Below are 12702 nucleotides of genomic sequence, written 5' to 3' on the forward strand. Positions count from 1 at the left end.
CTATCCGTCCATTTAAAAAAAAAAAAAAAACGTTTGCCCGGTAGAATTAATTCTGTGGAGTATCTTATATTGTATGAGTTGAAGGTTGGCGCTTTTTGTCATGAAGTAGATGTTTTTGCAAATTTTGATTCAACGACTAACTACAGCTTTAAAGATGAAAGCGTACAGTTATGAGCTCCCGCACAACATGACACTGGCTTTTATAGCTGAAGAGCCCAGGGAGCTGCGACGAGACTGAAGGAGCACACGGCGTCTAATTCCATCCTTCATAATATTTGTCTCCACGTGTCCTCTCAGGGAAAAGGCACTGTGGATATTTGTTACACCTGACACCAACAACAATGGGCTTTAAGGTACAGAACCAGTCCTCTGCACTCACTCCCCCTTTGCTCTGGTCCCAGGAGCCCCGTCTCGATAGGTGAGGGTTTCCCAGGTGTCCTGCCACTCAGCTAATTGAGGCCTGGTAAAGGCGTGTTGCCATGGAGGAGACTCCCACATCAGGCATGCTACTTTTAGTGTCACTGTTTTGGGAACACAAGTAGTGTGCTGAACATTTATATTTATAATGTGCGCACAGAGGATCAGTAAAAAATGTCCATTCGTTGATCTATTTAAATGATTTCCTTTGCATTTATCACATTTTCTCAACACAACCAAAAAAAATTAATGAGTTAATAACTTTACGGTTTAAACCTTTTTTTCAGCTCTCTCAAGCATAGATGTATGTTTGCATAACATTTGTTAATGGTGCTGAACAGGAAGATTGGATTTCTAACATTTTCAGTGCAATACGCGGTGACAACGTTGTCTGCAGAGAGACAGTAAATAGAGTGAGAGTGAGAAGAAGCTACACTATCACAAGCATAGCGCAATCAGAAAATGTCAAGTTTGACAGTCTGTGGACAGAAGCCGAACTTTTAACTGTCTGCTGACGGCTAGCAGCTTCCATGTTGGATAACCGTGTCACCGGTGTAGCTTTGTTCAGATCTTTAGGACAGACTGTCCACACTCGTATTTGCAAGCGAACAAATCGGATTTGGTATTTCCACACATCCCCAACCCATCTGCATGGGTTGCTGTGGTAACAATATAAGAAAAAAATCCGAAGTCTGAATATAGCTTAAGACGGAAGAATTAGTTTGATAAATTAAAGTTAAAGGCAAGTTAGAATTTTAACCCGATGACGGCCTTGGATGAAAAGTTAGTACCTGCACCAAATTATATGATAAGCCATCCAATAGTTGTCACTTGATTCAAACTGTAAATAATGAAATATGAGTGTTGCTGTAGGGAAAAGTCAGAGGATCACCAGTTCATTAAAGTTCATCTTCTGCATACAGAATTTCAACAATGCAACATGTGTTAAAACAAAGTATAATGACATTAAGTGACATTACCATCCACAAAGCTGCTAGTCACTGCCCGTCCATAATATCTGATCCCACGGATGATCTTTGTAGCTTTGAGAGCCATGTTAGATACATGAAAGCAAAGTGTGAAAGCGTGACATCGCATGCTGTTGTAAACACACAATATATCAAACTGGACTCTACATGCAATTCATTTGTTATTGTTTCTTATTAGTGACATTCGGTCCCATCCTCTTGTACAGTACGTACAAAATGCCAGACAGTAACATTCCTTGCACAGTGCAGTGTTTTCAATGAGTCCGTACTGCACGCCACAGAGATAGAACAATCCTCTGTGTTTTACATGCAGAGTGGCGAGCTGTCAGTCAGATCGTCTGTCTCTGAAAACGACCAGGATGAGTCAGCCGGGGGACAGCGATGAGCTCATCCACAGCAGTAGCGTGAGGAGGGAGACAGATGAAGACAGAGACATCTTAACCGAGAAATGTAATCCAAATAAAGGAGGCCATGATCCATACTTTGACAGTCCAGGATGAAAGTGTGTGTCGGTATACGTTGAGCTGTGTTTACTGTAGCTCTCGTGTAATTATGCTTTTCCAAACTCAATTTGATATTGGACCATCTAACCTTGTCAGAGGCATTTGGTATGATCCAGCACACCATCCGCTGTTATGCAGTTATACGTATATTCTGGACGTCATGCGCTAGCTGAGAAATGTCTGTAACCTTGGCAACCGTTGCTAAACACATCATCTGGACAATGTCATGTTTTCATTTCATTATCTTAATAAGACCAGTCTTGACGTTTGCCCATTTTGCTCAGCGTATTGACAGTGTGGCCAATGAAAAAAACCCACTACAACCCAGATGGATTAATTTCCTCTGTATAGTCTAAATGCAACGTATATTGCACGCTGTGGTTTTGATGCTGTTAGAACCAGGTTACAAACACAGTAAAACCAGGAAACAAACACAGCAGAAGGCAGCGCGTGCGTCTGATGTCAATTTAGAAATATAAAGCCGTCATTTTCTCTTTGGATGACCGCTATTGTTTAGTGCCAAGTGAAAGAACATTCAATTAAGCTGCATCAGCGGTGTGGTTGTAACGTTTTGCTCCACACACTACAACGTAGCTCTGTAAAATCTAAAGCCTGTAAGATGGAAGCAATTCTGTGACTCAGCAGATGAAATTGAATTTTTTTTTTTTTTTTGCCCTAATAATCTCTCAATATTCACTCAGTGTCACAGGCCTTCTCATAGGAATTGTGTTTGTGGCACACAGAGGAGTAAAGAGGGTAAAGTCTTCACTTACAGTGAAAACCAAAAAAATCTTAATCTTCCTTCAAAATATTGATTGATTACGATGACTTTTGTGTTTAAAGTTGCTCAGGCAGTGTCAAAGTGACACAGTGCACAGTGACACTGTACAAGGCACATCGGACAAGTTAAATTCAATCTAAAACTGCGCTCAGTTGTTTTGAAAATCTGTTTAAAAACACATGTGAGCTTGTCTTATTTATTAACAGCAAATCCCAAATAGTTTTATTTCAGAGTAAAGGATCTTTACTTCTTGTCGGAAGCTTTCCTCACGAATCTCCTTTGTTCTCCTGCACAAGTCTCTGATTTGACCCCTATGAATCCTGAAGTCAAGAATATTTTGTCTGTGCTTTCACAAAGTTACACCCAAACTCCCGTCAGTGAAATTCAGCCCCGTCTGATCTCCAACCCCCCCTGGATTGTGTTTAGCATTTAACCGGCAACAGGTCAAACAATGCAACGTCTGCACTCCACGAGAAATTACCTTGACGCTCTTCTTTTGTTCAAACTTTTGATCACACAGACTAGCTTCCCCTCAGGCAAGCCAGTTAGACTTGAGCTAGAATGTGAAACAATGGGTATGCCTAAAAGGCTAAATCAGGCAAGACTGAAATGGAAATGCTAAAGAAGAAAGGGAGGGCGTCCTTTTGTCTGGGTCATTCACCTCAAAATGTCCGTCCTCCACCTCTCTTATTATTCTGTGCAAGAAACAGGAGGACCTTAAAGCTTTCATTCTTCTGATTCACCAGTGTTATTGTTCAGATGAACATCGGTGGTGGTGGAGGTGATTCGGTTATGTCTTAGCAAGAAAGATCAAACTTCATTGTCAAAAGACATTCATCTGTGCAATCAATAAGTTCTTCACCTTTAGCTGTGCATCTCTTTCCTTGTTTCAGCAGAGAAGCCATCAAACATGCAAACACAGCCTATTTCCCCCAACAATGCAACACATTACCCCTTTCTATTGTTCTTTTTTTACAATGTAAACTGTGTTTATATTGTTGAAAGAGTTATATTCAGCTCACAGGAGGACAAAGGCGCGGGTGAAACGATACACTGCATTGCATAACATAGATGGTGATACTCATGAAAGCTGCACATATTCATTTTTATGGCTTCGAGAGAGGCCGACTTTTGGAAAACATATTTGCAGCGACTGAAAATGTGACCGAAAAATGCCAGTACTGCTCCTTTGAAATAGGGTCCTATTGACCATGTCCACGACAAGAGTCCACATGAACGCCCCCCGATGTGATGTTCACAACCTCGGACCTGGGACTTTTTTGAAAACTCAGAGTTCACGAGTTCTGACGTGTTTGCTGACGTTTTTATGGAAATAGCGGAGGCTATGAAATTAGTTTTTCGTTAGATGTTAGGCTAATGTAATTTTAGCCATCTAGAGCTTTTCTTCGTAATTTAACAATATTCTGAGGAAAATGCTGATGTTCGGAAGACCTTTTTCCTCTGTCATTATGCCTTCACATTTCCCGCATTACGTTAGTGCCAGCTAGCTAGCTACATTTTTTAGCCCTCTGGCTTCTAGACACCGTCCGTGTAGCCGTTGCCTAGCAACAGTGTTCTTTCGACTTAACCACTTGAAAGAAAGAGTTACATTTGTTACATTTGTAGCATAAATGGCACACGCTGATCTTTTAAATTAGGAAACTGCCTAAACCTACTAAATATAATTATATCTCTGTCATTGTTAGCATGTTGCCAGGGTAACATGAGCATTTAGTTAAAACCATCTGAGCATAGCTACAAACGGCTGATCTGATTTCCTTTCAAGTAGCCTATGTTCGTAGATGTGAAGGTATTGTGCATGACTGTTCCTAGATTACATCATATCAACGATCTAGATAAAATATTTGTGCTAAATGTATGAAGGTATTTACAGCAAAAAATGTCTAATTTTAAAAAGTCTAATATAACCCATGTAGTGCACGTTAAAGCTTAGTAAAGTATTAACATTTGAAATACAGAAACACATGTATACAGTAACTGAAAAGTTTGACGTGTTTTTGTGATACTATCTCTCAGCAGAGCAGAAAAATATGTGTACAGTAGTTTGCAGGACAACAAAAGCAACATAATAATTTCATGGGCGCGTGTCAAAATTAGCTCCCAACAATCAGGGCATGAGGGACATTAAGGCGATGCAGAAGATGGGATCAGCAAGTCCCATCAATCATTCACGACAGCAGGCAGGACTCTGGCAGCGTGATGGATGACAGCGGTGAAATGAGACAGAGAGGAATGCGCCATACATCCAGCTTGTCACACTAAGTTTATACTGCCACACATCAGTGCTTCCACCACTTCATGATCAGCGTTAGCAACGACTGCGCGAACCAGCCCAGTCTATGCATGAACACAATCAAATGGTGGAGGAGAAATTAATGGTGGTCGTCTTGTCCTCACATCACATCACATCACACACACACTCCATAATTTTATGAATCATCTATCACCTGCTGGGACCAAATAAAAACATCTTCAGCACAAACAGACACACTGGTCCTAAAACCACAAATCCAGTTGCCAACAACTTAGTATTTCGTTCTATATAATTAACCTACAACACATAATACAGGTGCACTCACACTCTCTCTCTCTCTCTCTCACACACACACACACACACACACACACACACACACACACACACACACACACACACACACACACACACACACACACACACACACACACACACACACGTTGTGTGCTCAAACTTAACTACTGACTTGAAAGGATGTCTATCACCAAGGAGTCAGTTTGGAAAAGTGCTGTAGGTTATGACAGGGCAAGGACTATTACAGTTATTGTAAAATCCCCAGTTAAATATAGTATGAAATTAATGGAAAACAAAAGTTTTTCCTTCCCATCATCTCCCCTTGATTAAATTGAAGAGCGGCAGGAGTCACACAAGGACGGCATTAAAATTTACAGGCTTTGTAAAGCAGAAGCAGTCAACATTGTCAAAATTACCAGGTGGTGATAATTGCACTGGGGAGACAAAAATACTTTGCTTTAAGCAGGATGTTGTCACTGAAAGCAGCTGTGGGGAAAACAAGTCATAGGCAGACATCCTGGGCTGCCCTGTGTCGCCACCAGCCCAATAAACTGACCACACTGCTCGACATGCTGTTCTACAGGCTGTTAAAGTCTTCACACTCCAGCACGCAAGTGGCATGAAGAAGCCATAGCTGTTTATTCACTTCATCCTCTGTTTACAGTTGCGAACAGTAAAATCGTACTTTTTACGTCTGTAGGTGGGGACCCAACAACTTTTATGGGACCCTCCGTACGCTGCCTCAGTCTCAGTACATATCACTAAATATTTTCTCTACGTCCATGGCAGGAAAAATACTATCTCAATCAAAAAGATCAAAAAGAGACTGCTCCAGTTGTGCATGAACAGAGCGTAGCATGTTCACAGAGCAGGAGGAAGCTGCAAGCTTTGTGGAATCCTTACTCACGAAGATCGTAGCTTCACCTTGACCTGAGCACATCATGGTGCTTCACTCCATTTGTGCGAAACAGTAGCAGTCCCTGACTTCATATTTGCCACTCATATGACCTGGTGCATATATGTAGCTATTAAAAAATGTAATTGGTCATATTTGTTTTCTTTTATGAAGCAGTGAAATAGCTATTATTTGAATAATCCTAATCTCAAAAATTCTGAAATAAACTTGAATAATTGAATGGTTGAAATGGTCACTGGTAACATTTTTAGTCATGTTAGGTCAGTCAGTCCACCACTTTGAAATACTGATCCAGACTTTAAAATAACTAGTATTGTACTGCCATGAAATTTTATTGGGACAGTCATGACCCCCAGTGGATGAATCATGACGACTTTAAAGAGCCCTTAGCTCAGCATCCCAAACCCATTACCATTTGGTTTATGAGCAAACAGCTGCACGGCCAATGAAATTCCCATCAGCCTCAGCTGTAACTTTGTTACGTGCTGAGCAAATGTTAACAAGCTAACATGTTAAAGGTAAACAAGATCAAAATTCTACCTGCTAAATATCTGGATGCCAGCATTGGCATGGTCGGCATTTGCTCTCAGCACCGATGTGCTTTAATACAGTCTCACAGAGCATGACTAAAATCTGTACACAGATTATTACTTTCAAAATAATATTAAATAATTCATTTCAATTTAAAAATTCTCTCTTTGTTGATAATGTAAAGACATGGTGTTCCAGCCGGGACATTCTGATGTTCCTACCTGATTGCTCATTGCGTTTCAAGTAGCATACAGATGATTTTAACATCAAGGATTTTTATAAGAAACATAACTAAAAAAAAAAACATATTTAGAATCAGTTAAAGTTTTGGGTCCAACTTCTGTGGAGAAATAATATGCAGAAAATTGCAGACCAAAACAGATTTAAGGCACATAATTAAATTCTAAGAAGTCCTTATTCTTCACCCAAATAGACCGTTGGCTAGACAATCGCAGTTGCAGTTTGATGGCTCATTGTATTCAAACAGTAATTATGTCCTTAAAATATAGGATTCGTCTTTCAGCAAGGAACCCAGCCCTGCTCGTCTTCCTCCTGCAGCTCGCTTCCACGTCACTGAACGCATTTTAAGATTTCTGTTTCAAATGGAACAGTTTATTTGACAACCATTAACTCAAGTTCCCACCTCCACCAAATCATACAATATATTCATGTATTTTGAAATGTACACTTTTTTCATGTGACTACTCGGCATTAGGCACATACAAGTCCAGCTGCATACAGCAACTTGTTTCTTCTATTCATAGTTGCAGCGTCTGAGCACAAGTTCAGTTTTGGGCAGACGTGACTCAGTCATCTATTTAGCAACCAGACAGTCAATAAAATCACTACACCAACACTGCAACAAAAATATCATGTGGTTTTCCTATTAAGAAGAGTGGAAAACTGGAAAAACGGTTTTATATTGATGATTTCAAGCAATCTGCATTAGAAATTAGTTACTCCAGTTTTTCATTTTTTTCATTTCATTGCACAAATAATCAATTGAAGACATTTATGTGATACTTTAACATAATAAACCTTTACAATTTGAAGTTATTAGCAGCTGATGTGTCCAGGATGAAAATGAAGAGTTCCCTCATTTCAGAATTAACATAAGCATAGCCTGCCACCTGCTGGAGGCAGTAGGCCTTTTAGGAGGCATTTAACCTTCTCTGGGAATTGTGATTCAAGTTACAGTCTTGTACGCTATTAAATCTTTATAAATGTTAGACTATGCAGGACACAGAAGACTTTGAGACAGCCGATATCCACAGAAGAACTGTGACAACCTCTCCAAGATTCTTGGGGCCACTTGCCTACGAGTACCCTGAAAAACTGCACAAGAGAACTGAGCTGTTTAAAAGACGAATGGTGGTCGCACCAAATACTGATTTGATTTAGTTTTATTCCTGTTTAGTGTTTATTTTGTATAAAGTTAACTGATGGACATCAAATATTTACGTGTTAATTGAGAAAACATTCTTACTTTAATAGTTTTTTTGTCTATAACTTTTACACAGGGCTATATGTCAGACAGAGATATGTATACAGTGGACACAAAATGTAATCAATGAATACAATTCAATGTAAGGTATATTTTTCACAGACAGGTGTGCAAGCTGCGCAAGTGTGCCTCTGTTGGTCAAAATGAAGGGAAAAAGTAGTAATAAATAAATATAAAACAATAATAATAATACAATTGCTTTTAATAAATTAATATTATCATAAAGAGCACGCTCCCTCAGACTGAGGAACAGCTTTGCCCATGAGGCTGTCCGGATACTGAACTCTCTCCCCTCTCTCCCCCTTGCCTCATAAACTCTGAACTTTTGCACTGTGGACCCATATTCGCACCACCGTTGTCTGTTTTATTGTTTTTTGTTGTTGTTGTTGTTGTTGTGTCGCGTATAAAACATTTTCCATGCATCTGTATTGTCTGTTTAGCCATACGGGTGGACTGCCATTAACAGAAGTTTAAATTGAAGCTGAAGATAAAAAAAATAAAAAAGATTATATCAATAGATGCGTGGCAATCCAGCGCATGCGCAGTCCACAACGGGTTTAGACGGAATATTCTCCTTCTCGTGCGGAAGTCTCGCGCATATTTGTCCGCCACAGCGAGGCGCAACCAAAGCAACAACAGCGACTGAAGCGACGTGGAGGGAGACAGCGGCCCTCCGGCTGAGCGCATTTGGATTTCGGGAGAAAGAAGCGTCGATTGCTAAAATGACCAGTGGGTATCGACATATATTATGACTGTAAGGCATTCAATGTATTTATTCGATTGCATGGGGTCTGTGCTCGTTGTTTTTGCCGCTCGTTAGCATTGGCCGACCTCGGTTCCGTCTATTTGCTGAAATAGACGGAACTAAAATCTCTGATTTTACCCCACTATTGTTGTATTTTTTGGCAATAAACCATCAACGCGGTTAGCGGTGCCGTCTTTATTTAGTTTAAATGGAGTTTAAAATTGTTACGTATGTACGTGTGTGTTGCATTACGTGCGTCGTACGTTTTGTCAACATCTCCGGTCCAGCGGGTCGGCCGTTGTCCGGCCGGTAGTCCGACCCTGGGCCTGCTTCGCAGACACAGTTGACCGAAACGTAACACGGGTGTTTAGTTTTCAACGCTGCTTCTAGTAAAAGAAAAAGAAAAAAGGATGTCAACATGATAACCAAGTGTGTGTTTTTATTTCTGCAAACGTGGCTCCGCCATCGCTGCTTGTCCTCGTTTACCCAGCTGGTCCGTATTACGGTGGAAGATGCTTTGCTGCCCTCTGTGGTGCTGTTCCGGGCACGAAGCTGCTCCAGAGCGCCTCTCTGCCACGTCGGCGGCTTTCACGTTTTGCACCATGTTTATTTCTGCCATGACGTGCTTTGTTGTAAACGGACCGTTTGTCATTTAGACATTAGGACACTTAGGCACACACACACACACACACACACACACACACACACACACACACAAAATGGCTGTAAGTTTTTGATGCTGCTTGTTTTATTTTGTTGTTGTTGTTGTTGTTGTATTTAGTAATAGAGGTGTTTTTGGAAGGTGCAACTCCCACACCTGACGTGTCTCGCTGATATGCCATTTGTTTATCTATATTGCATTCATCTTTTTTTTTTTCTGACATGAAGGAGGAAACCAACGTGAGCTTGCCCGCCAGAAGCATGCCAAAAAGCAGAATGAACATGGTAAAGGGAAGAGGGGCGACGATGGGCTATCTGCTGCAGCCCGGAAGCAGAGGTAAGCGGCAGCCTAAGGGGAAAAGAAAGAAATGGGATGCGCACTAACTTTGGATTTTTGCAGCACATGTTTGTGTAGGTTGTTTATTCTTTTGCCTCCAATTTTTTTTAAATTCTAGTGTCTATATGTTACTAGCGTACAGCATATTGCACTTGATTACACACCGACAAAAACAACACTTCACAGTGCTGTTAGGTACCAAACCATGAGCTGACGCAAATTATTTGTTAAATGTCGGAGGTGTGCTTCCATATAGCTTCACATAAAGTGATTCACTGGTGTGTAACAGTTGAGTCTCTCCTAACAAAGCCTGTTCTCTCTTGAAACGTCCCATTTCTCCTCAAGGGATGCCGAAATAATGCAACAGAAGCAGAAAAAATCAGATGGAACAGGGAAAGAAGGCACGAAGTCCAAGTAAAGAATGAAGTCGGCGATGACTTCAACTCAGTGTTTCAAGAACATCCCACGTTCAGCATTCTTCCTGATATTTATGAGAAAGGATCTGTCATTTTTTTGTCTCGACTGAAGAATCCAGGATCCTACATTCTTCCCTATGGCAAATGACATTGCTTGTTGGATTTGTTGTTTTACTCGGTGAAATTTGTCTGAGCAAGTTAAGAGGTTTTCCCACGCTGGTGCAGCATGCAGAAGAGCATCAATGGTGTAAGCAGCAGGATACAAATTTACAATTCTCAACACAAACCATCTACTTAACAGTTGTGTATTTTTGTACAAAAATGTCCCCTGCTGGTTTCAAATAAAGTGTATCTTTTTAGTTCATGCTTGCTGAAGTTGTTCTGTATACTGGTGTTCAAGAGTTTGTGCAGAGTTTTCACCTGATCCTTATTTCTATTTTACGAGTGGTCCATCTCTTAACAGTGGACTTTCATCGTCAGGTGCGGTTTCATTAAAATGGGCAAAGAGGAATGAGAAGTAATCAGGAAATAAACTACTACTAGCCATTTCTCAATGTAGTCTGGTGTTTTAAGAATATCATGCTGACATTCTTTGGCAGAACATTTTATAATGCCAAGTAAACCTGCATTAGAAATGTGCAACAACAACAAAAATCAGTAATAGATTAAATATAAGACCTGTTTATCCATCCCTGCACATTAAAACAGCCTTGATGATGAATAGCATTTGATGTTAAGCAGAAAAAATGAGATTACTTAACAACTTATCCTGTGAGATGCGTCTCATCGATTTGCTCAACAGCCTTACTGACCAAAAAGAAAAAGCAAAGTCTTATTCTCATCCTGTGTGTGAGTTTTACTTAATCTCTATTAGATGATTGCTGATGCTGCATTTTCTCTTCATCTTTCAAGTCCTGCTGCACACATGAGGAAAAAGTCCATTCAGTTTAAGTGTCAAGAGGAAGCAAGATACCCTACAAAGTAAACCGGGCTTTCAAAGTTTAGTCTGTACTAGTGCACTAAAAACTGTCGGGCCAAGAATAGATGCTACTTAACTAACCTCACTAAATCAATCTCTTGTTATCAACGACCTCTTCAAATGGATTTACAGGCAGCTTCTAGTCAGTTATTTTCCAGTTTTTCTTTTCACATAGTCTATTTTTTATTAGTGGCATACAAGTGTATTTTTTGTTTCCAGTTTTCCTTATATGGATACATCCTGATATCATTAAAGCAGAATAGCTCTTTCCCATTAATGTCAACAACACAAGACACAACCTCCTGTCCACGCACAGTATCTTGATGTTAAAGAGGAGATTTGGAGTTTTCTGTTTCAGTGTTGTGTAAGGCAGGAGTGTGGTTCATTTCCTGTAAGTAAAACAAGTATGCAAGCAGACAAGAGTCACGCTTTGGTGGCAGGGTGACCACTAGAGGGAAGTAAACACCATTGTATTTCTAAACTATTTTCTCAGAGCAGTAGTGAAGATAAAATGTGTAAGACTTGTTCTGGTTATCTTTTATTATGCGTACTCTTTGTTTGTGGCCCGCACCCACCTTCCATAAACAAACACAGGGTTCAGAATCAGTTTGAAATTGTATTATACTTTGAAGGCTTTGTATGAATGTTTGACTCTTGAATACAAATTAGCCAGTCAAGCACTTTATTAAGCTCTGACCAACTTGAGCACCAGGAATGTGCATATTGCTGATATTTTGTTCACGAAGTTACATCTCCAGCTATTTATAGTCAATAAGCTGCGTGTCTACTTACTGAAATCCAGTGAGTTTGTGTCCTCGGTTCTCAGATTACAGGGCGTATAATTAAGTCACCAGTTGAGCTTTTTTTCCATCTCAGATAGCAGGAGAGCAGCAGAAGAGCTGAATAGTGATGAGGACCAAATGCAGAATCAGCAGGTCACTTGAATTCGAGAAAATTCAAACCTTATCCGCTATCATCCACAGTACTCTGCTCACAGCTTTGCAAAGATCTCACTTAAACTCAAGCATAAGGCCTGAACAGACTTACTGTGGGCTCTGGCAGCTTTTCTTAAAACAGACCCAGAGAGGAGCTGAGGGGAGAAGAGAGATGCAGAATGTAAAGACAAGCCAAAGTCAGCTCCTCTAATTAAATTCATACATGCAGACTCATCTCTGCTGAATATGTTGAGAGGCACTGAGTAACATCCATTTTTATAGCAAAAAGCAGGGTCGTTCTTTTATGCTATTTACAGTCCTGAACAGTCCAGTGTGCTGCAGCTACTTGGGTTCACGTGTGTTAAACGTGGTAAAATGACACACAGCAAACACAAGTTTAGTTTTAACTAACTGAAAAGT

The 12702-nt window shown here is 40.3% G+C and overlaps 1 protein-coding gene across 1 annotated transcript; it reads left to right on the forward strand.

Moving 5' to 3' along the window:
• Positions 1-8805: 8805 nt before the first annotated feature.
• serf2b (small EDRK-rich factor 2b) lies at positions 8806-10730 on the forward strand. The gene is made up of 3 exons (XM_069690513.1): positions 8806-8939; positions 9844-9952; positions 10298-10730. Exons 1-3 carry the CDS (start codon positions 8933-8935, stop codon positions 10368-10370), a joined length of 189 nt encoding a protein of 62 aa, XP_069546614.1. The 5' UTR covers positions 8806-8932; the 3' UTR covers positions 10371-10730.
• Positions 10731-12702: the final 1972 nt, after the last annotated feature.

The sequence above is a fragment of the Brachyistius frenatus genome, unplaced genomic scaffold (genome assembly GCF_029030835.1).
Source record: "Brachyistius frenatus isolate BFR_SWC_R1_liver_20210118 unplaced genomic scaffold, ASM2903083v1 Contig_9, whole genome shotgun sequence".
NCBI lineage: Eukaryota > Metazoa > Chordata > Actinopteri > Embiotocidae > Brachyistius > Brachyistius frenatus.